Source organism: Rissa tridactyla, chromosome 9 (genome assembly GCF_028500815.1).
Source record: "Rissa tridactyla isolate bRisTri1 chromosome 9, bRisTri1.patW.cur.20221130, whole genome shotgun sequence".
Classification (NCBI taxonomy): Eukaryota; Metazoa; Chordata; class Aves; order Charadriiformes; family Laridae; genus Rissa; species Rissa tridactyla.
This window is the reverse complement of record NC_071474.1, coordinates 996,791-1,022,431: the sequence shown is the minus strand read 5'-3', so window position 1 is coordinate 1,022,431 and position 25,641 is coordinate 996,791. Positions and strand designations below refer to the sequence as shown.

General features: G+C 57.6%; 1 protein-coding gene across 3 annotated transcripts in view; it reads left to right on the top strand.

The window, feature by feature from the left end:
• The first annotated feature begins 636 nt into the window (after window positions 1-636).
• Window positions 637-25,641, top strand: part of FRMD5 (FERM domain containing 5) — a 104,081-nt gene continuing 79,076 nt past the window's right edge. For all 3 annotated transcript variants that reach the window (XM_054215504.1, XM_054215503.1, XM_054215501.1), the window contains exon 1: window positions 637-738. In XM_054215504.1, coding sequence (XP_054071479.1) covers window positions 637-738 — 102 coding nt within the window. The remainder of the gene's footprint in view (window positions 739-25,641) is intronic.

The window sequence follows — 25,641 nt, the reverse complement described above, 5'->3', positions numbered from 1 at the left end:
AGCGCCGGCTGCCCCCCAAACTGGGGGCTGCCCCCACTTCCCTGCCCCGGGTGCGGTGCAAGGTGGGGGGACCCCTCTGTGGGCGTCGGGCTGCGGGGCCAGAAGTTGCAAGAGGAGGTGCAGCCCCCCCCCCCCCCCGCAGCCGAGCCCCGCAGCGTCCCCGCTGTCCCCGGGGAGCCCCGCACCCCCGCCGCCCGGCGCGGCGCCGCGCCCCCGGCCCCCTCCCGCCCCTCCGCGCCCGCGGAGCCCCCTCCCGCGAGGGGCTGCCCAGCGGAGGCGGCGGATCCGCGCCGCCCCTGCCGCATTGGTTTGCGGCGGAGCCCGTCACCGCCGCCGCGCCGAGATTGGCCCCCGCAGACGGCGCCGGTCGCCCCCCCCCCCTCCCGCGGCGGGCCGGCCTCCACCCCGCCCGCCGTGCGCCGCGGCCCGGGCACGGGCACTGCGCTTCGCTCCGCGCCGCTCCGCGCAGGGCTCCGCTCGGCCCCGCAGCGGGGGCAGGGCCGGGCCGGGCCGGGCCGAGCCGGGCGGGGTGGGGGGGCGCGCACACCGCACCGCACCGCACCGCACCGCGGGGATGTGAGCGGAGGCTCCGCCGGCAGCGCCCGCCGCTCCGCGCCCGCTCCGCGCCCCGGGAAGATGCTGAGCAGGTGGATGAGTGGCAGCAGCAGGAACCTGGACCGCGAGTACAACTGCACCGTGCGGCTGCTGGACGACAGCGAGTACACCTGCACCATCCAGGTCAGCGCCCCGCGGGGCTCGGGGGGCCGCGGGGGCGGGACAGCCCCCCGCCGGGGTCGCGCTGCCGCCGGAGCCGGCAGACAAAAGGAGCGGAGCGGCGGGGGCGGCCCGCTCCTGCCCCGCCGCCGCGAACAAAGGCGACCCCCCTCCACGCACAGCCCGGCTCCCGCCGACCGTGGCCCCCCCCACCCCCGGCCCTCGGAGCGTCGCTGCGGGAGACGAACAGCGGCTGCCGGCGGCGGGGAGCCCCGGGGCAGAGTCCCCCCCGCCACGTTCCGCCGCTCCCCGCCGCCCCCCGCCGCGGAGGCGTGCGGAGATGGCGCGGAGAACCGTCAGCCGGCGCGGGGGCGTCCGCAGCCCCGGAGCCGGAGCGGGGCAGGGGCAGCCCGGCACGGCCACCGCGGCGCCGGGGAGAGCCTCGGCCGTGCCCCGCGGAGCCAGGCGGTGCTCGTCCTCCTCCGGCGGCTGCGGAGGCTCCGCGCAGCGCGGGGAGGACTTCGGTGCGAAGTGAAGTGGCGGCGATGCTGCTGGGCAGGGATGCGCAGGGGATGCTGCTGGAGGCGGGGGGGTGGATGGACTCTCCCCGGCCGCCGCCGCATCCCGGGGTGCCCGCTCGGCCTCTCTCATTAGCGCCCAGCTCTGCCCTAATGAGCGGCTGCGGTTTGCGATAGTCCGGAGCGGCGGGGCCGGGCTGCGCATCTCCCGCTCCCCCTGTGCCGGCCGGGGCAGGACCGCGACCGCCACCCGGGGCTGCCTCACCGAGGGCGGGCGGGGGGGTGCGCGGAGCCAACGCTCAGCGCGCAGGGACCGTGGGATGTCGTATTTCTTAAAAACCAGCAGAACCCGCGCACTGTCCGCGCTGCACCCCGTTAGATACCGGGACCTTGGCGGGGGGGAGGGGGGAGGCTGAGAGGGGCATCCCTGGCCCCGGCTGCTTTCACACTTCATTCCTTCAATTGCCACGGTCTGGGACAGGGAGGTCGCCCAGAGCCTGAGCCCTGTGGCACTCGCAACTCTTCCTGCCGGTGTCAGCTGGCTCCAGCCCAGTCCGGAGGCAGTGGAAAATTCAGGGCAGAGTTTTCAGTAAAGGTGACTCAAGGTGTAAATAGCGACGGCTCTCCCCGCTTCTCCCTGTCCTGCAGCTCCCGGGAGCAGGGAGCATCTTTCCACTTACGGGCGGAAACAGGCTTTAAATGAGACTGCTGAAGGATGGGTACCGAGGGACGCTGCAGGCTACGGAGGCACCGTCGTTTTTGCTTAAATAGTCAGAAATAGATAAATACGGTGTTCTGTGCCAATAACGGCTGAAGAATGCTAATGCCGCTCGTTCCTCCCCCACCTGGGTTGTAAAGTGTGACCCAGTAAACAATGATAACGGCAACCTAGTTTATTTTGCATAAGCAAAACTAATTCGTCTCTCAGAGGTTGTTTTTGATACAAATTACATGGAAATCAATACTTTGGGAGAGAAAGCGTAGGCAATGCAGTTAAGAAAAATCTGGATTTTCTGTCCTTAAGGTAATTTAACAAAGTGTCGTCGTTTTGATGTCTTCTTTTTTTTTTTTTTTATTTAGAGAAAGCGCTACTTGATCACATCTTTCAGTGGCTTATTTTATGTTCAGCATAGTAAATAGTGAATCCTGCTATTTAGTATGCATGACCTAAGGTATAAAGAATTAGCTGGTATTACCCTCACAATCAAGGTTACCCCACTTAAATATTTGTTTTCTATTGCTTTCATGCTGCCTTATAAGCCAAGTATTTATAGTCCGTGCAAAATTAAAGCGTACATAGTAGGAATGTATAATGTCTTGCAAGTGAGAAAACCCGTCACCATCCAGGCTGCGAGCGGTGAATGAGTTTTGAAGGTCATTCCCTCACGAGCGCAGATATTTCCCGTCTTGCTGAGATCCATAGTGTTTCCTCACCCAGGCTGTTTCTACGCCTGTTGTTTCTAATTTATGTATTTCTATTTTTACTTAGATACGGAGAAACTGTCCAAAGCATAAGTCATCATTTTCATACGCAGTGCCGTTAATCACGGCGCGCATCTGGGGAGCAAAGCTGCTCGCTGGAAGTTTGTAACGGGTATTTTTGCTGCTGTACCCGTGTGTTTGTGCCGCTCGCCCCGGCAGCGTGTGGGATGTGGGTGGGCTTCATACCCTTCCCGAAGGGTGGCCCGGCTGACGTGTCATCTGGCTTCTCCATTGCTGGGAAGAGAAAGAAGCAGCACTTGGAGGTAGAGCTGATTTTAAGAGGTCTTATTTACGTTTGAGATAACGGCACTGGTTAAACCTGTCAACAAAATTAAGCTCTGGCTGTGCTTGATAAAGGCGCGTGAGTGCCTTATTTTGTGCTGCTAGATAATACCTGAATACTCTGTTTCTAAATAAACCTTTTTTATTTGATTATTGGAAGTTTACTTTGGTAATATTCCCATGTTGAGGGAACGGTTCCTTGTCTGAGCTTGGATGAATCCTTCCTCTCTTCTGCCCTCATTTCCACTCCGGAACAGCCCGTCCGAGCTGGCGGAGGAGCCTGGAGAGCTCGTCCCGGTCCCCCGGCCCGGGCGGGCTGAGGGCCGGAGCCGCTGCAGGCAGAGGGAGGGTGTGCGGTGGCTGGGGCTGCGCCTCGTACGCGGGTTTGTGGTTGGGGTTTTCATTATATATCCCAGTAGTTTGCCGCTTTGGGGAGGACGCTGTCCCAGCATCCGTCTCTGCTGGCTCCGGGGACGGTGTGTGTCTGCCAGCGAGGTGGGCTGCGGGTCCCAGGGGGGCTGCAGGTCTCAGCCGCTTGCCGGGACTCGTGAGCTGCCTGAACAGGAAGGTGTTGGGCTTTCTCGACTCAGAAAAGCTTATGTTTTAATAATATTACGTGCCGCGGAGGCATCTTCTAAAAGCAATACGGGCAGTAGTTTGCAGCGTGGGGCCCGTCAGATGCGCGGAGGCAGCGGTGCCCCCTGATGCCCCGTCCCCGGCGCTGGGCGATGCTGCCCGCGGGCGCTGGGTCCCCGCTGCTGTGGGGGTCCCTGCCCCGAGCCGCGTCCCCGGGGGGGGCTCGGCCGGCAGAGAGGGGCAGCCGTTCCCGGAGGCTTTTTGTCCATCCCCACGGCAAGGGGCTGGCCTGGCAGTGTATTTCATTCGTATTTACCACCTCGTGCTCCCTGTCTCCGAGGACAAACGTGAAGCCGTTTGCCGGCGCAGGCAGCCTCGCCGCTGCCGTTAGAATAAAGCCAGCTTTGAAAAAACCAGAGCAATGCTCTTGAGCTGCGGTTTTGCTGTGACTGAGCTGCTTGTCTGAGGAAATGTTTTAAATTCTTTGCTGTGGTGTCAGTGGTGGTATAAAAGGCTTGAAATAATTAATGATTTGCCATTGCTTGATGCATCAGGCATTTTCCTGAAAAGACAGTGGTGTGTTGTTTCAAACCTCAGTAGTACTACGAGAACGTGGAGATGTGAGAAAATAAAAATACGGTTTCTTAGATTCAGGATGTAAGAACTTTCTTGCATAAGATTGGAAATAAATGCAAACAAGCTCTTGACGACACTCTTGGACAAACCCTGCGTTTTCCCTATGAAGCGCAAAGTTCATTAGAGGACCTGACAGGATCATTAATAACAGGCAGTCGACGCAAAGGGGAACCGTGGGTTTTTGCAGCGCCGGTTACTGTGAAGGTTATTTGTTCATTATCTTTTTATCTTCTGAGAGTTTTCAATTGCTTTTGCTGGGAAATAGGTTAGCAGCCCGCAGCTGACGCAGGGGGGGTCTCTCGTCCGAAGTCCCGAGCGCGGGTGATGCTCTGCTCTGGAGGTCGCTCCCCGCTGCCGACAGCGCCAGGAGCCGCCAGGCTTCCTGCCACGCAGCTCGCGCCTGCTCCCAGAGCCCCCCTTCCCTCCCGCAGTGACCGCGGCTGGTCCCCGACCCCCCGTCCGAAACACGGAGGCGGCGGGTTGGGGTCCAAGGCTGCGGGTCGGGCGCTCCGAGCATCCCCTGCTCCCGCGGTCCAGCGCCAGCCGGGCTCCGGCAGAGCCAACGCAGCGTCGCTGGTGCCTTGGGGCAGCGAGGAGGAGTCCTGGCCCCGGAGAGGTTCATCCCCAGAGTCTTGGGGCCGCAGTGGGTGCAGGAGCGCACCACTCCCAGCCTGCGCATCCCGGGGGCCAAAGCAGTACCGACAGGTTTCTTTGGCCGGTTGGCTGTTGACTCTATTCAAAGTAATGTTCTTATTTATAGCATTGGAAATGTACTTGCAACAGAAACCCATCGTTCTTACTCAGCTAAATCTCAGCAGAGCTGCACGCTGTCAGGGCTGCCTCCTTCATTCCCTGCTCAAACGTTTACACCCGTGTGGTTTGTGGGCTCGGAAGAAACCTGCCGGGGATGCACAGCAAGTTTGAAGACCAAGTAGCCAGTCCAAGCTGAGAGTTTCTCGGGTTTCATCTCCGTTTCCCTTTTAAATTCATTTCCAAGTATATAATTCTAAATAGGAAGGATACAAAAGGCAGCTGAGGAAAACATCCGCCAAATGTCCACTGAAAAACTAGTGACATATTTACTCGCATTTTAATGGGAGGCAGAAACACAAGTTGTTATGGAGACCCGTTGAAAATACTTCTAGTGCTGCTGTTTCTTCACCACCTGAAATCCCTGTTTTCCGTTAACTTTCCGTACCTGTTTGACGATGTTACCTGCTGTGAACTGCCGGCTGTCCCCCTCCTAGCAGCCACTCTCCTGAAGGAACTGCTTTGGTTATCACTTTGCCACATAAGATGTTGAAGACAAATATAGATACACACACACACACGGTAATAGCGCTGTCGAAAGATATGTACAATAGCATCATGAAAGAAGAAATTTGCTGCTTCTGTCGTAAAAATTAGGTAATGCACAGTAGGAGGCCTTTTTTAAGCTGTCTGGGGAATAGTAAAAGTGCCTTGAGCAACCCACTTATTTTTAATTTTTGACTCATTCTTCAGGAGCTTAAAGTGATGGTGTGTATGGGAATGACGTCTGTGGCCACATTCCAGCAGAGCCACCTCCTTCCATGGAAACTCGCGCGATGCCTCGGTTTGCCCCGTGCAAGACGGGGGGCACCGACAGCGTCTGTTGGTACCTGGCAGATCCGTTCTCACGCTGAAACCATGCGGGTTGGCTTCTCCTATGTATGAGGACGGGCAAAGGCTGCGCAGGGAGTAAGACCCTCACTGAGATGCCGTCAGCGGTAGCGGGCAAGGTCCTGATGGAGACGCTATCGGTGTGTGGAAGCTCCTCCAGTGCTGGCGTGGGGGTGGGTGTCCTCCTGGGGTGTGTGGCACCGTGCGTGAAGGTGGTTCCCCAGCACCACGGGGGCACTGAGGGTGGCCTCTGCGTTGGGTGAATTTGGGCGTCAGTGGAAAGTGGAGTCCCTGCTGGCTTGGGGGCTGGCTACTCGATAGCCGTGGTCTTACGTGCTCGAGGATGGTGTGTGCTTCTCTGTGTCTTGCGCTGTGGGAGGTTGGAGTTTGCCAGTGGGAAAACCCAAGCCCTGTGGTAAAATCCACCCCAAGCAGATTTTACTGCTCAACGCTTCAACCTGCCGGGGGACTTGTACGACTGTCACGTAGCCCATGGTGAACACAGGTTGTGCAGGACTGGCGGGAGTCCCGACCCGGCATGCGGAGCAGAACACGCGTGCGCTCCCTCTGCCTCGCGCAGGGGAACCGTGTCTCCGAGCAAACTTCCGAAATCACCGCCCTCCTGGCTTCCGAACGGCAGAGGAAGCGGCACCGCTGTCACTTGCGAGAAATGACAGCGCGCTGCTGGAGAAGGCTGGGGAACAAGCAGGGATTTGCCATGCAAGAAGTGCTGCACTCTATTTGCTATCAGTTTTGTCAAGAATAGACAATGCCTCGTTAGCGCAGGGGTCAGACGTCGGTGCCGTCGCAGAGAGAACTGAACGGTGCGTCTGTCATCAGCCGCTTGGTTGTGGTCAAAAAAAACCTGTTATTGTTTGGTTAGAGAAAGCTTTGGAGTTGCTTCTGCAAATAAGAAGGTTTCAGGTCAAATTCGTTTCTTTGAAATTTTTCCAGAGTAAATTATCCCAGCCGTATGAGAGCAATTTCATATTGAAGATCTGGGCTTGCCTGCGCGGCCGATGAATCCACAGCCAGTGGCTGCAGAGGCGGTGGCTCCTGCATGGCAAGGAGGAGACGGGGAGCAGGTTCCGATGGGGGCAGCCGCGCTACGGTTCATGTGTGTGTCCGTGGGCCTGCGCTGGGGGTCCCCCTGCCAGGGCTGGGGGCATGATTTGAAAGGATGGGGCTAAATTCCCTCTTGCGGCAGAATTTGTGGTTATTTCTTGTTGGTTGTTGTTCCTGCCGTCCTCTTAGAAGCTCCAGAACTCAGGGAAATTCATCCTGATTTGGTTCTTCATCAGCCACCTCTTGGGGGTTCCCCCCCTTGTATTTGCAAGGGGGTTACAGCTGCTGTGGCTCCTGGGGACTTCCTGAGATCTACTCATGTTTCTGTGGCACCTTCACCATCCCAGGAGACGTTTTGGCTTGTGCTCCCTCCCCGTGTCGGCAGAGCTTGGCCAGAGCCCAGGAGAAAGGCAAACCCGCCGTCTTCGGTCGTGACAGAAAGGAATTAATATGGGTTTTTTGAGGTTTCGCCTAAACACGGCAACACCTTAACCACCCCTAATTTTGCAGGAGGTGCTGTTAGCTGGCGCAGGCTGGTTTTCTTACGTTCCTTGCAGAAGTGGGTGACCGGCTGCAGCGCGACCCAGGGCTGTGGGGCGGCTGCTGCGGAGGCTGGGCTGCAGCGGAGGTTGCGTCGCGCTGAGCGAAGGACAGAGGAGGAGATGGGGCAGAAACGGGGTGAGTTTTCAGGAAGGTCTGAAGAAACAGAAGGCTCCACGCGCGCAAGTAAGGACGTCAGAATTAGAGTTTATACGGTCGCCTGCATTTGTACGGAAGCCTAGGCGTATCTTCGGAGCCCGCAGCACAGCGGGGGTTTCTCTTTGGGAGGTGAAGTTCTGCCAGACCAGCTCCGGAGCCCGTGGGCCGACGTTCCCGCAGGCTGGGCGATGCCCCGAGCCCAACCGCCCGCCGTCACAGCCCTGCCTGCCCGGGCGACAGCGGCTTCGGAGGATGGAGCGGCGCGGGCCGAGGCGTGAGCAGCTCCCTGCCCGAGCCCCGCTGCCGGCGTGTCCGCAGGGTGAGGAGGAGGAGCGCCACGGGCGAGCCGGGCCTATGTGGGAACGTGTTTGCAGGGACTCAACGGCCACGGGAGCTTCTTGTTGTCACGCTGTGGGTTGAAATGGCACAGTGAAGATCCCCGGCTTCGCCTGTCACTGCCGGTTCGCTGAGCCGTGCTCCCTCGGCGTGTAAAATACTGGCGCTTCTAGAAAATAAAAATGGGGGTATTAGTTTTTATCTATGTTTACAATATTTTGCTTGTAAAAAAAAAAAAAAACCAAACGCCAAAACCCAATTAAAATAGAAATAAAAACACATTAGATATATGTCACCCCAGCAGTGCATTTGCCTGTGTGGTTTGTGTTCAGGGGTGGTGGGGGCAGGAGCCTGGTGGATGGGGCAGCGGCAGGAGCGGGACAGGAGATATGTCAGCTCTTCTGCTCAAATCCAGAAGATCAACTGCTTCCTCTCCAGAAAAGGACGTGTTCGGAAGCATCTTTCTTTCCAGATTTCTGCGCCCGTCTGTACCGGCGGCAGGGTCGGGAGGTGGTGGGACATGGTTCTCCTCTGTCGTTCCCATGGGGTGTTGTCATTCAGGGGTCTGTGAGTGCGTGAAATCCCTGCCCAGAAACCACCCCCGGGCTGGGGGCACGTTCCCACCTGCCCATCTCAAATGAAAACATATTTTTGAGCTCCACGCTCAAATTGTGCGTGTCTCCACCCGCCTCCTATTCAAACAGGGCTGTCTCTCATTTTGTGTATTGTGGGCCATTGACACGAGGGGTTCTCGCAGTTGAAGGCAGCTATTAAATATCCATTACGGCGTTTTCATTTCTAGGCAGAGGAGTAACTGCTGCTTTGTGCGTTCGGTGGCGTTTGGAAACGAGGAGGAGTGGCGAGGTCTGAAGTCGCTGCAGCCTCGTCCCCCGGGCGCGCGGTCGGTGGGTGAATACGCGACAGTCGTGCGCAGTCTTTCTCTCTTGTTGCTCCGTGGCGCGGATTTTGCCATGATCTGGTTTCCCAGGCATTTACCGGGTGAGGTGTATTGGGATACGGTTGTTTCTAAAGTGGCCTGTGGGATTCGGGGCTGGCCAGGCGGTTTTCCTGCACGCGGTGCAGAGGGTGTCGCGGCTGTTGGGTAATTATGGCCAGGAGTGAAGGGAGTATCTGCAAAAAATGCCCAGTCCGTGGAGTCTGATTTTTTTCTGAAAAGGGCCAGTGCCGAGGGAAGTGGTGTGACCGGCCGGCGGAGAGCGGCTCTTTTTTCTAAGCAAAACCAGGATTTTTGTAACTGCCAGTGGACCGATCTGCCGTGGTCCTGGGAAGCAGCTGGGCGCTTTGTTCCTCCCGCATCGTCGTTTTAAAGATGCAGACTGTACTTTGCCCTTAATTACACTTTGGCAATTACCGTCTGGGTAGATTACCTTCACTGGTAACCACCATCTTCGTTTGCAGAAGTGACTCGGCAGCTGAAATTTCGCGAGGAATGCAGTTTATTCTGCGCACAGACAAAATGCAAGATGCCGTCGTGCTTCCTCTGGCTCGTTTTCCGTAGGGGACAGCAGGGGTAAAATACAGTAAAATCTTATTTTACTCAACAAAGTCAGCAGCTGTCTCTGCAGATACATGTCAGGGTCTGCGCTACTGAGCAAGACGGGGCCATTTTTATATAATCCGTTTGTGGAGCAGAGCCGTGGTTTAAGCCACGGGATCTTTTAGGTGCCCCGAGGATCGACTTTGTCCTTCCATTAGTGGATGATCCCGGTTCTCCTGATGCAAACTGGGGGGGTCTGCGCTCCCAAATTAGTTGGTCAGGACCAAAGGCTGAGCAGGGGAGTTGCAATAACGCTGGCGTAAATGGAAGCTGCCCTTCTGCAGAGAAGGGAACAGACCTGTCTGGGTTGGTAGGACGTACCTCACGCTGTGAAAATGCCAAGGTTAGGAAGCCTCTCCCGAAGAGGAGAGACTTGCAGGGCTCAGAGCCACGGGCCAGCTGCCCCCTGATAATTTTAATGTATTGACATATTTTCTTTAGATGTCTGAGCTGGCAGCCTCCCTCCGCTCCCAGCCGCTTTTTTTCCCTGGGAGAGGCGGTTTTCTGCACGGACCGAGCGTCTCATCGGGAAGTCAAGGCTGGCACATTTTAATCTTTCCTATCTGGCCGTAAGGAATATAAGCGCTGGACTCCTGAGCACGGAGAAAGGTCTCGGGCTGGGTGGGGATGCTGCGGGACGGGGTGCCATACGGTGGGTCAGCACCCGCCAGGTACCGGTGTCTCACCAGGGACACGGGGCATTTTTATGGATGGTAATTAACAAAAGCCCTGTGGCGTTGTGCTTTGTGAAGGCAGAGAGGCCTCAACTAGTTAATGTGGGATGTCAAAATTTGATCAATGCTGCAGCTGGAAATAGAATATTTTGGCTGCGTAATGTCTGTTACCAAAGACTTTAATTATAGTGGCATATCTGTCATATCGATGAGGCTTTTCTATTTTTCAGGGGTTTATAGCAGGGCTGTTTCAGAGCGTATTGGCTTTTAGCTTGGCACGTAAGCTTGGATCCCGAAGGAAATATCCATCTAGCTGCCTATATGAAATTTTTCCTTAATAAAAAAATTACAAAAATTGATGAAGGTGTTCTGGAGCTAGAGAGAGACTTTAGGAATATATAGATTAGGTAGTTCGTAGCGATTGTGACTATACATTATCTAGATACTTAGCTCATAGAATGGACAGTATATTGGGACCGGCAAAAAAAAGCCGGAATCCAATATAGTTGTGTTTGAAAAATAGGTAAGAAACATGCTGAGCAGGTACTTTTCATGAATCGATTTAATTCTCGTTAGCGTTGCACTGTATAGCATGCTGACTAATATTTCTGGCGTGCAAACAACAATGGCTTTCCAAAGGAAATGTGTAATGAGAACAGAATGTCTTTGGGACCTGAAAACCTGGGGCTATTGGAAGTGGGGAAGAGAAAACGCGAGGGCAAGAGCAAGCAGCGGAGGAGAGGGGTGAGTGGAGGTGATGGTGGGACAGGGCCAGGGCAGTTGGGGTGTGACAGATGTTGGTGAGTGTCCCCCGCCGTGCCGGGCCATCCTCCTCCATCCCGCGGGGACGCCGGGACCCCCGCGCCACCGGCGCTGCTGTCTGGGCCAAGCCTCGGCCCCTGCCCCTGCGGTGGCACCGTTGCACCTCCCTCCGATGGTGACTCTTGGACCACGCTCCTGCCAAACCCTCGGCGTTCCTGGGCCGTTCCTCAACGTTAAGGTTCTTCTCCTGATGCAGAATGGACATTTCTGTCTCCTGGTCCAGGTCTGCGTTACTGCTGTCCTTCCTTCTCCTGCTTGCATTTAGTACCTCTGTGTTTACAGTTTTGCATCCTTCTCGTTTGCACATTGATACAAAAACCCCAAACCTGCAGGGAAGGATTCCCAGCCTGTCACCGCTTCTGGGGAGCAGCTCCTTCATCCCACCCACGGGGCTTTAACTGGTTGTGGCTTCTGCTTTCCGATGATGGATTTCTTCCTCTGGGGTTTCGGAATAACGCAGGGGGCCCTCGGGGCACTGCCGTTGGCGAGGAGGAGGGATGGCTGGCGACCTGCCTTCTGGCCGGCCCTGCTGCCCCAGCTGTGCCTTGCGTGTCCCCTTAGCGCTGCCTTGGTATCACTTGGGTACCACATCCCCCAGCTTCACGGCTGCTTTTTGCTATAGACACGACTAAGGTGCTAATGCAAAATTGATCCCAGTGTAGCGGCCCTTAAATAACGATGGCGGTGATTTCTCTCTGCCCTTACGGGATGCTTCCCACTGTCAGCGCTACCACAGCGGCCCCTTGGCAAAGTCCCCCAGAATTAAAGACAGACACAACCAACAGGGCTTGGAGGAAAGGAATAAGGTTGAGGCTTTCCTTAGGAACCCCCAGCGCCACTGAATGCAGAGCCCTTCCCTCTCTTTGTTGGTCTGCTCATTCCTCACCCCTGCGGAGAAGCGCCGCGGGGCCGTGCCCCGGGGGCTGGGCAGAGGTGGTGGCAGTGGCGCGGTGGTCGTGGTGCCCGTAGGGTAAACGTGAGGATTAGGAGGTGAGTTGAGCTGGGCTGGAGTTTCACATCCCGGGCAGTTTCCACGAGACAGGGATAAGAGTAAAAGGCATCCCAGGATGGCGTCAGCATTGGCTTCTGCATGGGACCCGGGAAAGCATAAATCAGCCTGAAAGGAGTGACTGCATGGTGACCCCTGCAGACACTGCCTAATTGGTTTGTTTTGCTTTGTTCCACGGATCTCTGTGGAGAGAGAGGAAAAGTCAGCCTTGTGGTGCAGCTGCCGGGACCGGGGATTGCCATGGGAACAGAGGAGCAGGGCTGATGGTGAGCATGGGACACCGCCATCGCCGGGAAGATGCCCTGGTCCCCACTGCTGCTTTGGGGACGTCGTGCTGGAGCTTCACGTCCAGCCCCTGGAAGTGACAACGAGGAGCTGGTCTTAGTCCAGATCCAGCCTTGTCCCAGCTGCTGGGCTGGGGGGGCTCCTCGCCGCGGCTCCCCGGCTCTGTGCCACCGTGGCCCTCGGCATCGGCCGGGTCCTCAGCGCCGGCGATGGAGGGAGGAGGGCACCGAGCTCCTCCATGGACCTCACCCCTGATGGGTGCTCGGGGTGCCCACATCTAGTGCTGGGGACTAGGACCGCTGATGGATGGGATCTCCTCATCTCCTCCCTCTTCTTTACCATCTAATCTGTAAAACCTGCGGTTTCCCCTGGGCGGGACACTCGGTTCATGGAGGCTGAAGCGTGGAGCTGCCGCCTGCACGGGAGGTGTCCCCGCCTGTGGCAGGGGCTCCCGGGGTGGGTCACCAGCTCTGCTCCCGCGGGATGTGGGTTGTGGCGCTGCCTGATGCAGGGGAGCACCGAGGGCAGACACGGACTCCCGTGGACACCGCCCTGTGAAAGGGTCACCTGGCTTTAGCCATTTAGGCAAATAAGTTGTGCTAAATTAGCATTTCTTTAATTAACGCAGTCAGATTAAGCAGTGCCGGAGATAAATCTCTCCTTAAATTAGTTATTGCTTGAAAATCCTTGCCCTGCCATGGTTTGTAAGACACCGGCAGCGGGGCAGCAGCGGTTCTGCTGTGGGGCTGCCGCCCCCGCGGTGCTGGGGGGTGCTGTGCCAGGGGACATGGCTCTGCTCTCCGAGGGGCAGGGATTCGCGGGCGGACCCGAGTTCAGCGCTAGAGGTAAAAATCACCCTGGGGGCCACATCGGGGGTGGGTTGGCCTTTGTCCCGTGCAGGACATGTCTCAGGGTGGAGTGGGACCGCTTCTGGTTTGAAACTAAAAGAGGGGAGACTGAGATGGGGTACTGGGAAGAAATTCTTGGCTGGGAGGGCGGTGAGCCCCTGGCCCAGGTTGCCCAGAGGAGCTGTGGCTGCCCCATCCCTGGAGGGGTTCAAGGCCAGGTTGGACGGGGCTTGGAGCAACCTGGGCTGGTGGGAGGTGTCCCTGCCCAGGGCAGGGGGTGGCACTGGGGGGGCTTTAAGGTCCCTTCCCACCCAAACCACTCTGTGATTCTGTGCACAGAGCGAGCATCCCACTGCACAGGGCGAGCATCCCGGTGCAGCATCGCAGCGGAGGCACCTTCAGAAACGCGGCTGATGAGCAGCATCCTTAAGGCACGTGGGGAGGGACCCAGCTTGAGTTACAATGACAAACGAAGCAGGCAAGAGTAAACATGGAAGCAAGTAAATAAATAAGGCCCTTTGGCCCCGCTTTTGGAATAAGGAAACACGCAGCTCTAAGCTGGTAACTGCCCCGGTGCTGGGAGAGCGTGGTGGTGCGATGCATGCTCAGCTCTGCCGTGTCCTCAGGTCTGAACTTGCTGGCGGTAGGCACAGGAGAGCACGGCCGAGACCGCCTGTGTGCTGCAGCGCAGGGTTTTTCGGCAGGGCCTGCGGAGCCTGTGTTGAATTACGGCCACCTGTCAGTTACCATTAGTCGTTTTGATGAATTTTTTTATGCCTGCCTTGCTGAAATGGTCTCCTACCCCATTCTGCAGGCAGTGCAAGCAGCTGCCAGCGCTGCTGCATCCTTCTCTTTGTGCTGTTCTAACAGTATCCACACTTGGATGATAATAGATAAAATGAGGATCTGAATGATTCTCTTGAATCTGTTAAATCGGGGAGGGGGAAGGGAAGTTCATGACGGCAGTGGTGCGTTGGCCAGAATCAACCCAAATGGTTCCTGGTGGGGGTGACAGCTTGTCTGCAAGTGATGGGATGATTTAAGACCTGCGGCAGCTTCCTGGGCAAACCTGTGCCGGCGCACCCCGCGCGGTGTGCTGGAAGCGTTGACGGGTCGATGTTGCTGAAGGAGCTGTGCCGTTCCCTTTCCCGGTATTTATTCCATGGCCAGGCAAAGGAAATATGGTGCCATTTTGCTGTTGTGTTCTTCCAAGTGAGCAAGCGGGCATGAAATAACACTTAGACAGAGCAAGCATGAAGAGGGTGAGTGCTTATGGCATGCTGCCTTTTAGGTGTGTTTGGGGAAATAAAATCACCTGATAGACTACAGAGGCTAAAAGAGACTATTTTGAATGCACTCGATTCTTCTCTAAGTGCTACAATTATTCTGGCCTTTATTTAGAGTGTCAGTTAGACACGGTGATAGCACCAGGGTAAAAATATGATGCTTTTTCCTGGATGGCATCCACTGCCGAGGGAAGGGCTGAGAGGGCCAGTGGAGCTCGGTACACGGTTAGCAACAGAGTCACTCAAGCCCTTAAAATATTTATGGCGTAGTAATCCATACACATTTTAAGCATATTTGACATCATCCTACACTTGCCTTGTATCTGTCACTGCTTATGGAGAGACTCCAGAGAGCACGGCTGCACGGCGGGTAGGAGGTAGCTGCAGGTAGCCATGCATTGCATGTGCGTATTTATAGCTGAGATTTAGAAAGGAGCCGTAAAGTCTGTTCCTACAGAGCTCTTTATAGCGCGGGGGGGGAGCTCTGCGCGGCGCTTGGGAAGGTGGCTGACTGCTCCTGCAGCGGGTGGGGTTGGGATGCGGGGCTCGTCCCCTCCTTGGGCGCCCAGCCGCCCCCCGGCTCTCCGTCACCCGCGGGGAAGTGAAGCAGCCGAGGAGAAGACGTCTCAGACGTTTCTTCAGTGACTCGGTGTCACCCCGTCGTTCGCTGCGTTCCCGGCGCGCCTTCCCCTGCCCAGGGGTGCTGGAGGACCTGTCACCGTGGCTGCGAGCGGCGGGGCCTCGGGGCTGTCACGTCGCAGCGGGCGGCTTTGGGGAAGCTGTGCAGCTCTCGGCACTGCTGGGAGGATTTCGGGTTCCTTTGAAGCTATCAAGACCCAACTAAATGGGTTGGATCATCTCTTCGGCTGGGCGATTTGCCTGCACAGCTGCAAGGCAGCGCTCTTCCTTCCCTCCTCCCTCCTACCTTCATCCTCCCTCCATCCTTCTCTCCCTCCCTGGTTTTCGGTCATGGCCCGCCTGCCCGAGAGAGCAGCCTCCTCCTCCTCCTCCTCCTCCCGTGGTGAGGAAGCGCTGCCGCGGGCCGGGGCGCGCGGTGCTGGTTGGAAGGGACGGGCTGGGCGTCCCGCGCCGGGCGTGCGGCAGGCGCTGGGCTGCGGGTTCCCCGGGCAGTGCCGGTGCCTGGCGGGGGTGGCACCAGCGCCTGCGTGTGGTCCGGCCCCACCAAGTGCTGGTTCCTTGGAAACTGGGCTAAGGTTACTATGCAGGAGATTTAAAAAATCACCAGACCTGGAAATGTTAATGCCTCCTTCCTCTCTGCCATGGCACAGGAGTGCATTTTTTACTTTAGAAACTGCCTGGATTTTATTTTTTTCTCTTATGATAAACCAATTTTTTTAAAGGATAGCCCAGAGAAAACCCTCTTGTGTCAGATTCCATCAGACATAATCCAGCATCTTTCCTTTTCCTCTGCGCTGTGTCTCCTCCATCGCTCTCCTCCCTTCTGCCCCTTCCATCGTGCCTGAGGCTGCTGCCGGCTGCGTAGCTCTGGGCTTGGGATTCGTCTGCCGAGCTGACCTGGGAGAGGAGAAGGGCACGGCTGGGCGGCTGCACGGGACGAAACCTCTCCCGAAGTTGCTTCAGCCGCTGGGAGCAGTGACGGGAGGGGCAGGGTGGCCGGTGCATGTGGCAGAGCTGCAGCTCGGTGCCTGCCGGGTCCGCGGCTGCGGGCACAGTGGCCTCCCCGCCGGGTTCTCCTTGTTTTTAGGGAGCTCCTGCAAAGCTCTGAGCTGGGGCAGGGGACCTGCTGGAGGCCAGGAGGACGTGGGCTGGGTGGTGGTGGTGCCCAAGGGTGGCTGGTGGCTGCTGGGGCTGCTGCAGCTGGAATTTATCTTGCATCCCTGGATCATGTACTGGGAGACCATTTGATTGTGTCCATAGCATAGGTTTCCCTCCATGGAGCGTGTGACACGGTGCCACCTGCCTGCTGAGGCTGGGGAGCAGCAGTGCCGCCCTTCTGAGCCGCGTCAGTGTGGCGAAAGCCCCGGTGCTCTGCAGGAACACGCTGTGCCGTGGGGGTGGGAATAGAGGAACCTCTGCTGGGAGCTGCGGGAGGGGAGGTGGTGTGAGACCATTGCCTGTTCCCATGGTCTGGGGAGGGGAACGGGGAATTCCTGGCAGGGACTGGGGAGGTTGGCTGCTTCCAGCCAGGGACACCGTTGTTTGCATATGCATTGGCCCTTTCTTTTACCTTTTTCTGCCTTGGAGGCTGAAATCTCCCAAGCGTTTCACCTCCTGGGCTTTTTCTTCACCCAGACATATTTTCGCCTGTCTGCAGTCGTCCGTGGTGACCGCGGGCTGTTGTGCGCCGGGGCTGAGGAGCACAACGAGAGGGTTTTGTGCTCGTGATGGTCTCCCTGGGAATGGGGCAGTAGGGCTGCTGCTTTTTTGGGAAGATCATCCCCATGGCCCCTCCCTGGGCAGCGGCAAGCCCCGGGCAGCCTCGTCTACCCTGTCGGGGTCTGCAGTGGGCGGTGGGGTGGCCACCACGGCTGCCAGCTCGTGTGCACGTCCCCGGGCTGGTGCAGGATGACACCTTGGTGTTTGTCATGGGGACAACGTCCGTAAGAGGTGATAGGAGCAACAGGACATTCAAAAGGGTCTCCTCAGACACAGGGGGCAATTCTGGAGACCTGAGCGGTGTCTTTGGGATATTTGTCGTTTTGAGGGTTCCGTCGAGCATCTTCCTTTTCACCAGACTGTGTTCCTGGGGTCATCCTCTGTCCCTGCCTCCTTGGACACGTGGCCATTTGTCTTTGCATTTTGGTGGCTGCCTGGAAAGCAAGACTGGACCATTTCCCTCCCCTGGTCTTGAGGACACCCAGGATCTCTGCGTGGATCCGTGCAGGGGACAGGGTTGCTCCGATGGGATAGGTCAGTCCAGGGGGCTGTCACTGCAGACAGGGGACGCGTGGCTCCACACCAGCCCTGGAAGGGAGATGTGACACCCGTCCGGGGTGGCCCTGGGACCATGAAGGCGTTGCTGTAACCAGTCCATGCGTGAAGACGTGGAATCAGAGCAGTAGATCCCCAGCCCAGGCGTGTCCACCAGCCGGGGGAGTGGGGCGGGATGAAGGAGAGGACGGTCGCCAGCAGCGGACCCTGCGCCAGCTCTGCTGGTGGTGCCCACCCCCTCCGAAGGGGCAGGGACTTATTTTCTAGCAAAAAAAAAAAAAAAAAAGCCAGTTTTAACAAGCCAGTTGCCTTAGTGCTTGAGGGATAATTCCTGTCAATCTGCCACTTTTTACTCTGACGTGCTAAAAATAGTGCATTATTTCCAGGCAGTAATTGCACATCCTGTAGTCGTAATGAGCTCTTAAGGTAATTACCTTTTGGTGGGAAAGAGCTGAAGACAGGGTGCGTGTGGCTGACAAGGAGAGGGTGCTCAAGAGGCCTGAGGGATTCTGTGCTGGCCTTGAAGGGCAGACGTCCCACAGGGGTGAAGCACCTGCGGGAAGGCAGGCGGTAGCAGATCGGCCCTTCCTGGATTTCTCCAGGGGCGTTGGGGGGAAAAGCGGCCTCCGTGGCACATCGCCCTGGCCTGCGCCGCTTTTAAGGGCAGTCCTGGAATAAGCAGTAGCGTCGTCGCCGTGCCTGTTATCCGGAGTGCATGGAAGGCGAGTGTCACCTGGGGGGTGGCTGGGGAGGCGGCAGCATTCAGCTGTCCACGTGGACACCTGCAGCTTCCCGTCTATAAAAGCATCATGGAATCGTAAGAGTGTTTTAATGTATTTAATTTATTTGAAGCGGTATCTGAAAGTGCTTTTCCATGGCTAGGGGTTATCTTAACGGGAATTATGATACAGATTGAGGAAGTACGACACGCCACCCGCTCTATCCAGCTTTGCCCTGCCAGAGGTTACCCTGAAAGCCACCGCTCCCCCCGAGCACCCTCCGGAGCCTCTCCCCCGTCAGCCCTCCATGCCGGGGGGCTGCCGGAGCGGGCAGGGAGGGGACGGACCCCCCTTTCCCCCGCATGTGGTCTGCTATCTCTGGGTCAATAATAGTCTCTTGTAATACTGCTTTGCCTCCCAGCTTTGTAAATCAATTTCCCGTGTTGCAGAGTATCTAGTGCTTGCATGAAATAGGTAAATTACATCTACTGCTGTTACATCTTTGTAACTAATTTGATAACATATTAAGAATATAAACCATTTAGAACATTTTTGTCTGAATCAATTTTCCTTTTGTCAGGCAGAGGTGCTGATCTTACAGTACAATGCATTCCCCAATCCTGTGTAATCCTGTGGCTTTTCTTTATCGCAGTCTCCGATGTATTTCCGCAATTATGGCCAGATTTATGTATCTGCAGTTTTGTTCCCGCCCGGCCATGCTGGGATATAACCTCTCCAGCTTCGGGTTTCTGCAGCTGCCCCAGGTGTGCGAGCGCCTTGCTAAAGGGAAAAAGCTTGTAAAGCCGTAACTCATGTTTTATGGAGACAGGATTTCCTCATATTTCTGTTTTTTCCAAGCCTGGCCATAGCCAGTAAAGTGCTCCTGTAAACCCACCCCTCTCCTGCCGGCATCGGTGAGGGCAGTGGCTGCGAGTTAGAGCTTTCTATCAGACACCAGAGAATCTGAACCGGAGGGTGATTTGGGAACACGCTCCTTCACGTGGCACCGCGTGCTCCGCTGGTGTTTCCGACCTGGGCTAACACGAGCGATGGGGTTTTGAAGTCCTGGGCTGTCAGCATTGCGTATCATTTTGCACAACCTTCTTTAAAAGGTCCTTATTAGAAGTCAGGCTTAATAGCGGCGTCGCGGCCGTTGTTCTTCAGGAAGAAGCTGTCAGGGAGGATGGAGTGCGGTTCGCGTGACGTGCCATTGCCGGCTGTGCGGCTCCGAGGACAAAAGCCGCTGCTTATGCAATGCCTGCGGAGCGGGCAGCATCCCAGCCCTTCCCTCACCGCCCTCGGCGGGGTGACGGCCGCTGTGGGACGGACTGACGGCGCTGACGGGCGGTGGTTAATGGGAGCCTGCTGGCAGGGGGCTGGGACGTGGCTGGGTGCCTTTGCCCGGCTGTGTCGCTGCATGTCCCCGTCTCGGGGGTCTGCTGCCCCCCGGCAGGCGTGGGGCTGGTGGGGCAGGGGAGCAAACCCACCGCGGAGGACGGGGTGGGCGTCCTGACGCTGCTGCAGCTCCTCAAGGGGAGGCAGCGCGCGGAGCAGGGGTTGCTGTGGGTGCGAGGGAAGGGGCTGCGGTGCCTTCCTGCCGTTAGAGCGGCTCCTTTGCGATACAAATACCGTCACTCTAATAAAAGCGGAGTGATCTGTTGCTTGCAGATAACAACTGTAATGTGGTATCAACGTGTGCAAAGAATTAAGTTAACAATAATCGTGGTCCGCGCTGTTAGAAGGATGTGGCAGTGGCGTATACGTGTTTCAGAGCGTGGGGTTACAGGCCAAGGCATGAAATCTTTATCTTTTAATTGGTTAACACTGTGTTTCATCGCCTTAGCCGGTGCAGGACGTTCGCTGTAATTAATGCTGATGAAGAGGTCTGTTGGAGGATGCGGTGGGAAGCCCTTCATCCTGTGCAGTTTTCGTCCCTTTTATTACGGCTTTGGTTTAGACTAGACCCCAAAGAGCAGAACCTGCCCGTTTCGGTGCTGCGGGAAGGCGCTGGGCCGGGGGTGCTGGTGAGGGCACGGGGCCGGGGTTGGGGGAGCTGCCGGGAAATTGCCTCCTGCCTCCCCGTGGGGATTGTCCCTGCGCCGGCGCGGAGCCCCCGTCCCTCCCGCGCCGAAGCGGGAGCTCGCTCAGGCCCCCAGCGCCGGCCGGGAGCCCCTGCACATCCTTATGGGGGGCAGGACCCGCTGCCCAGAGCAGGGAATGACAACCAGGGGCTGCTCTACCGGGGGGCAGGCTTTTCTCCCTCCCACCTTATCCGAAGCGGCTTCCTGCTGGCTTGCTCGACGCCAGGCGTTTTGCTCCGAGTACGTGGTACGCTGAGCGCTGCTGGGACCAGGGAGGTCCCCGGGGGCTGCGGGTGCTCCCCAGCAACGCCGCCCCTCGAGCCCCCTGTGCCCCCCAGCCTCGCCGATGCCTCTGGGACTGCCCACCCGCCCCCGCAAGGGTCTGGGGTGATGCTCGGCTCTGCTCCGTCCGTAGGGAAGCGGCTCCTCTCCCACGTGCCATGTTCCCGTGCCGGCACAGGCCCTGCGCTGCCGGGGCAGACGCCGCAGTGTTTTTAGGCTGATTGAGTGCAAAACGGTTCTGGAAGCGGGAGGTTTGCGAAGCGGAGCGGGGGTGGTCAGGCGATCGCGGTTCCACGCCGGTGGTGATTCAGATGTGATTTATAGGATGTTGCAAAACCAAGCTGAGCGTTGCAAAGCAGCTGGGGACGGAGGTGCGTGTTGTCATCCAAGCTTCCAGGGCCAATTTAAGGGCTCTCGATGCTGGCTTGACACCACGCTGGCAGGCAGACGCCCTTTGGCAGTTACTGACGGGTGGGTTTTTGGTTCAGACGGGGTTGGGAGAAGGTGGCGAGAATTTTTGGGTTGGTTACAAAGCTCTCTCTCCACACCCTGTGACCAGCTTCCTGCTGTTTCCAGTCCGCGCCCCCTCTCTGGTGTTTCCCCCCCCCGACTGTCCCCGGGTTGCGTGGGCAATGCCCGCATCCTGCTGGGCACGGTCTGCCTGCCCCCAGTCTGCCCTTCTGAGGGCTGAGCTGGGAGCACTGGGAGGGACAGGCGACTGCTGCTTCCCTTGGTGGGTCCCCGCTGTCCTCCATCGCCTTTTGTTTGCATTTACCGTCTCCGCGTGCACTGGGGGGTGCTGCGAAGGACGTGGTTTTGTCGGTGACTGGCTCAGCAAAGGCGCCCCTGGGCGTGCTGAGACTCTGCCCTGGCGCCCTGCTAAAATCTGGGGGGGTTTCTGAGGGCGGTTCAGGTTTGTGCCTCTTCACAGAGGCTTTGAATTCAACCTCCGAGAGTCCAGAGCCTCTGTTTCCTTTGCTAAACTCCAGGAACTTTGAGTGACAGATGGGGAGCGGTGATCTTGGAGACAGCGAGCGGTTTGAAAATGTGTTTCTGTATCAGGCCTGATACGAAGACTTTGCTTGCAGCAAAAGGCGCTGCCGTGATTGCCGGGGGAGATCACAATTCTTATAACTGCCAGGCAAAGCTTGCCTTTCTCTCTCTCTCCCCTCCCCGCGTATTTCTGACACGCGATCGGCACTGACCTTGCAGCCGCCTTAATTTTTTAGCAGCCGAGAATGACAGGATTGTACTCCTCTGTCTATTTACCCATCTATTTCTGCAGAGTGAGGACCTAATTGAGCGAATAATGTACAAACCGACGGGTCGGGAAAGCCATGGCGCAGCACTTGATGTTTTGGGGAAAGCTTTTTATTCTGAGCCATTTGCGGTGTGCCCGCGCAGGGCGCTCGGTCACTGGTGGATGGCGAGTGCGGGTCGTGCATCCGGGGGGGGGGCCCAGGGGTCTCCAGTGCCCGATGTGGGGGTTACTGGTTTGTACCGTGGGGACAGGGTCCTGGGGAAAGTTCTCTTTGGCCCCAGGGATTGCAGGATCATTCCCTGGCACGGTCAGGGCAACCCAGCAAACATCCCCGCTGCAAACACCCCCATTCGCCTTGGAAAGGGCAGCGAGACCCGGAGCTCGCAGGATCAGGGTGGTTCCTCGGTGGGAGCTCGGCTCGGCGCTGGTGCCTCGGACCTCGCGTGGCCTCTCGGCTCCCCGGGAGATGCTGAGCGAAGCCAGCACCTGCTCCCAGAGGTGGGCAGAGCCCTTAGCAAACCTTTGGAAACCCGCTCTGGCCGCGTGCTGAGCCCGGAGGAGCCGTTCCTCCTGTAACGTGCTGTAGTTCCGGCTGTGCAAACGTCAGCCCTTGCAGCTGGAGAAGCGCAGTCTCCAGCCAGCACCCCCCCGTGTAGCTAAGCGAAGTACGATTGCGTTGTCTAATCAGGCGAGTGACTGACACAATTTGAAAAGTCCTTGAGGGTTTTTAAAGGTCGGGAATGTGCAGTGCCTAACCAGCCCGGTGTGAATCGTCTGTGCGAAGCTGACCTTCGCTGGAGTGGCGGGATGGTCTGCTTCCCTTCTGCTTTACCTTTCCTGCTTCTCCATGAAAAGCAACAGCTGAGAAGGGATCCGTGTCCTCGAGGCGGGAGCGCGGTGGTCTGTCTGCTCCATGCGGTCACCGAGGAGAACCTGGGCAGGGGGGCTTTGTAGTGAGACCCACGGAGGGCTGAGGACAGCACACTGAGACCACGGACCGTGCCGCCGCGCAGCGATTCTGGGCCCTTCAAAGGCGAGCTGGCGGGTGATGGAGAGGACGGCGCTGCCCACCTTCCTGCCGGGCTGTGGGTGATGCACCGCAGCAGCGGCGGCACTTCGCGCACACACAGATACCGAGCTGTGGCACCAGATCCGGCTGTAGCCAGGAAGGTCTGGCTCCTGTTTCCCCTTATGACAGCAAAACTCCTTGGAAACCACCCGGCATGTGGCGGGAGGGGGGCTGTGGGCAGGGGAGGTCAGCTGGGAGCGGGATGGGAACGGTGCGGGATGGGAACGGTGATGGATGGTGCCCACCTGCATCCCCCTCCGGAGCAGCATCGGCACGAGGGACCACAACCCATCCCTGGAGGGGTTCAAGGCCAGGTTGGACGGGGCTTGGAGCAACCTGGGCTGGTGGGAGGTGTCCCTGCCCAGGGCAGGGGGTGCCACTGGGTGGGCTTTAAGGTCCCTTCCAACCCAAACCACTCTGTGATTCTGTGATCACTGCAGGGGGAGAAACTGCCCAGATTTAGCTACATTCTAGGAAATAAAACATCTTGAGCGGCCCATGCATATGTGGACGTGCCTCAGCCTTCCTGAACGTGGTCTCCAGTTTTAAGGAGCGTTGGGGTGTCGTGGGCGCAGCGCTGCCTGGGGCCGCCGGCAGGGCGCTGGCTGTTCCCTTCCCACCATTACTTTAGTGCGGCAGCAGAGCAGCTTCAAAGCAGACTCATGCCCCGGGGTAGCTGCTTCTTGTGTCTTCGTGATTTAGAGAAATATATCAATGAAAATGGCAACAGTGAGGCCGTGCCCGCGGGGTTCGGTGGCAGCAGTGACAGCACCAGCCCCAGGCGCAGGACGCGCGGTGCCTTTCTTGTAACCCGGCGTCTGTGCGGGACGGATGGACGGACGTGGGGCGGCTGCTGGCCACGCTCATGCGCCGAGCCATCCTGGGGATCCTGCTGGATGCTGGGAGCTCCCTGCGGGATACAGAAGCCAGGGTCCCGCATCCGGAGCCGCTGGGGAGGTAGGAGGGGGATGTTGGGGGAGGAGGGTGGGCAGGATTCCGCAGTGCCGTGTGGGGGAAGGCAGGGTGAGGTGCACATACATCACTGTTAAGGACTCCACTTTCTCCAGTGCATAGATAATGCAAAAATCACTTCTGTCTCTTCATCTGCTACCACCCCGTGTTTTGCGTTTATTTGTGCCGCGACGCGCTGGTACGGTTGCGGTTGTGCCATGAGAAAGCGTGGCTGGCCCTGGGCAGCAGGCAGGGGGCCGGTGCTCTCTGCACAACGGCTTTTGTCCTGCCAGGGAGTTAGGGACCCCTGTGTCCTCGTGGCTTTAATTCTTCTCTCATCACTCCAGAGTGGCTCGGTTTGAGTTGGTGGAGTCGCTCCACCGACTGTTTTCCCCGGCGAGGTCCCCGCTTTTGCAGTGGGGGAGTTCAGGCACGCTGCCCCGGGCTCCGCTGGCAGCAGTGAAGGGGGCCTCTCGGCTCCCCCTTTCCCAGCTATTTAAGCCCAAATTCTTCTGTAGAGGTTCAGTGGGTGGGAAGCGCATCCGTGCTGCAGTGCATCTCCTTCACAGGACCACGCGTAGCAGCACTTGGTTGCATTTTTTACTGCTGTTGTCAGCAACAGCATTTCATTTTGAAGAAAGACAACCCCCAGGAATTTCCTAATGTTGGAGTTTCCAAAAAACAACCCCCGCCAAACCCAATGTCTGTGCGATGAGCACCGTAGCTGTGGGACTGGGAGCTGGGGGTCGCAGCCCTCGCATGGGGCTTGGGTTCAGGTGAGGGGCTGAAGGGGGGAAGGTGCCATCTCCAGTCTCCAAGCGGAGCGGGCAGTGCCTGTGGGATGAGCTCCTCCGTCGCAGTGCTGGGCTCACAAAGCATCGAGGTGGGCACCGAGGAGAGGAGCTGGTTGCTGGTGGGACCGAAGGCTGTTTTTCTGAGTGCTGCCGCGGGACTGGGACGGCCCCTGGGTGCGGGCGCATCGACCGGCCCCGCTCTGAAGTCAGGGATGAGGAACCTTCTTACCTTCATTTCTCTGTCCCTTACACGTACGTGCATGTAAATGCACACTGGTCTGAGACCCGTCAGTGGTTCTTGTAGCGCACGTAATACATCAGAGATGGAAAATGTAATTGGAATGTTTATTCTTGATCAAATTAGTCCAACTGGCATTGATTTCTCTAACTCGTGCGAGCATTCCTTAGGTGTGTTTTCATTTTTCTCCCCACAGGTTTCACAAAACATTGCTTCCCTTTAGCGGAGACACTCTCTAATCATATGTGAAGCCTGGTCTGATGTGAGTAAGTGGAACAGACAGGCAGAACCTTTTTTACATTAAACTCGAGTCGCAGAGTCTTGTGCACACACTGTGCTGGATGAGTGTTATCCGCAGACATGATACCTTGGCTTTACGCGTGCTCGGGGTACACGGCTGCGCTTCTGCAACAGCACGGCTCGGTCGCCTTCTGAGAATTCTGAGGTTGAACTGCTGGGAGAGGTTCCCTCCTTTTGCTTTCTTGTGGCCATAAAACCCAAATGCATCCCTTCGTCCGGTGTGGGATCTGTTCCAATCTGATCACTCTCAGTGCAGCTCATTTGGGTAGGTTTTTCTGAGGCCGTGTCCGAGGCCGTTAAGTCCAGGAGGTGACCTGTCGTGGTGCTGGCCCATCCCGGGAGGTCCCCGTGGGGCCGCAGCCGGTCTCTGCTGAGTGGGGGGTGCCGGGGGAGCCAGCGGGAGCCATCGCTTTCTGTCTGACGGATGATGGAGGGTCGGCAGGTCAAAGTCACAACAAACTCCTCTTGGTTAAGGCAGCAGATAAACCCCCGATAGAGAGCCGGGGTGAAGGGCAGAAGACGGCCCCTGCGGTGGGTCGCGGAGGTGTTGCTCTGTGCAAGCGTCAGGGAAAAGGAGATGAGCAGGAGCAAAGCAAAGGGGG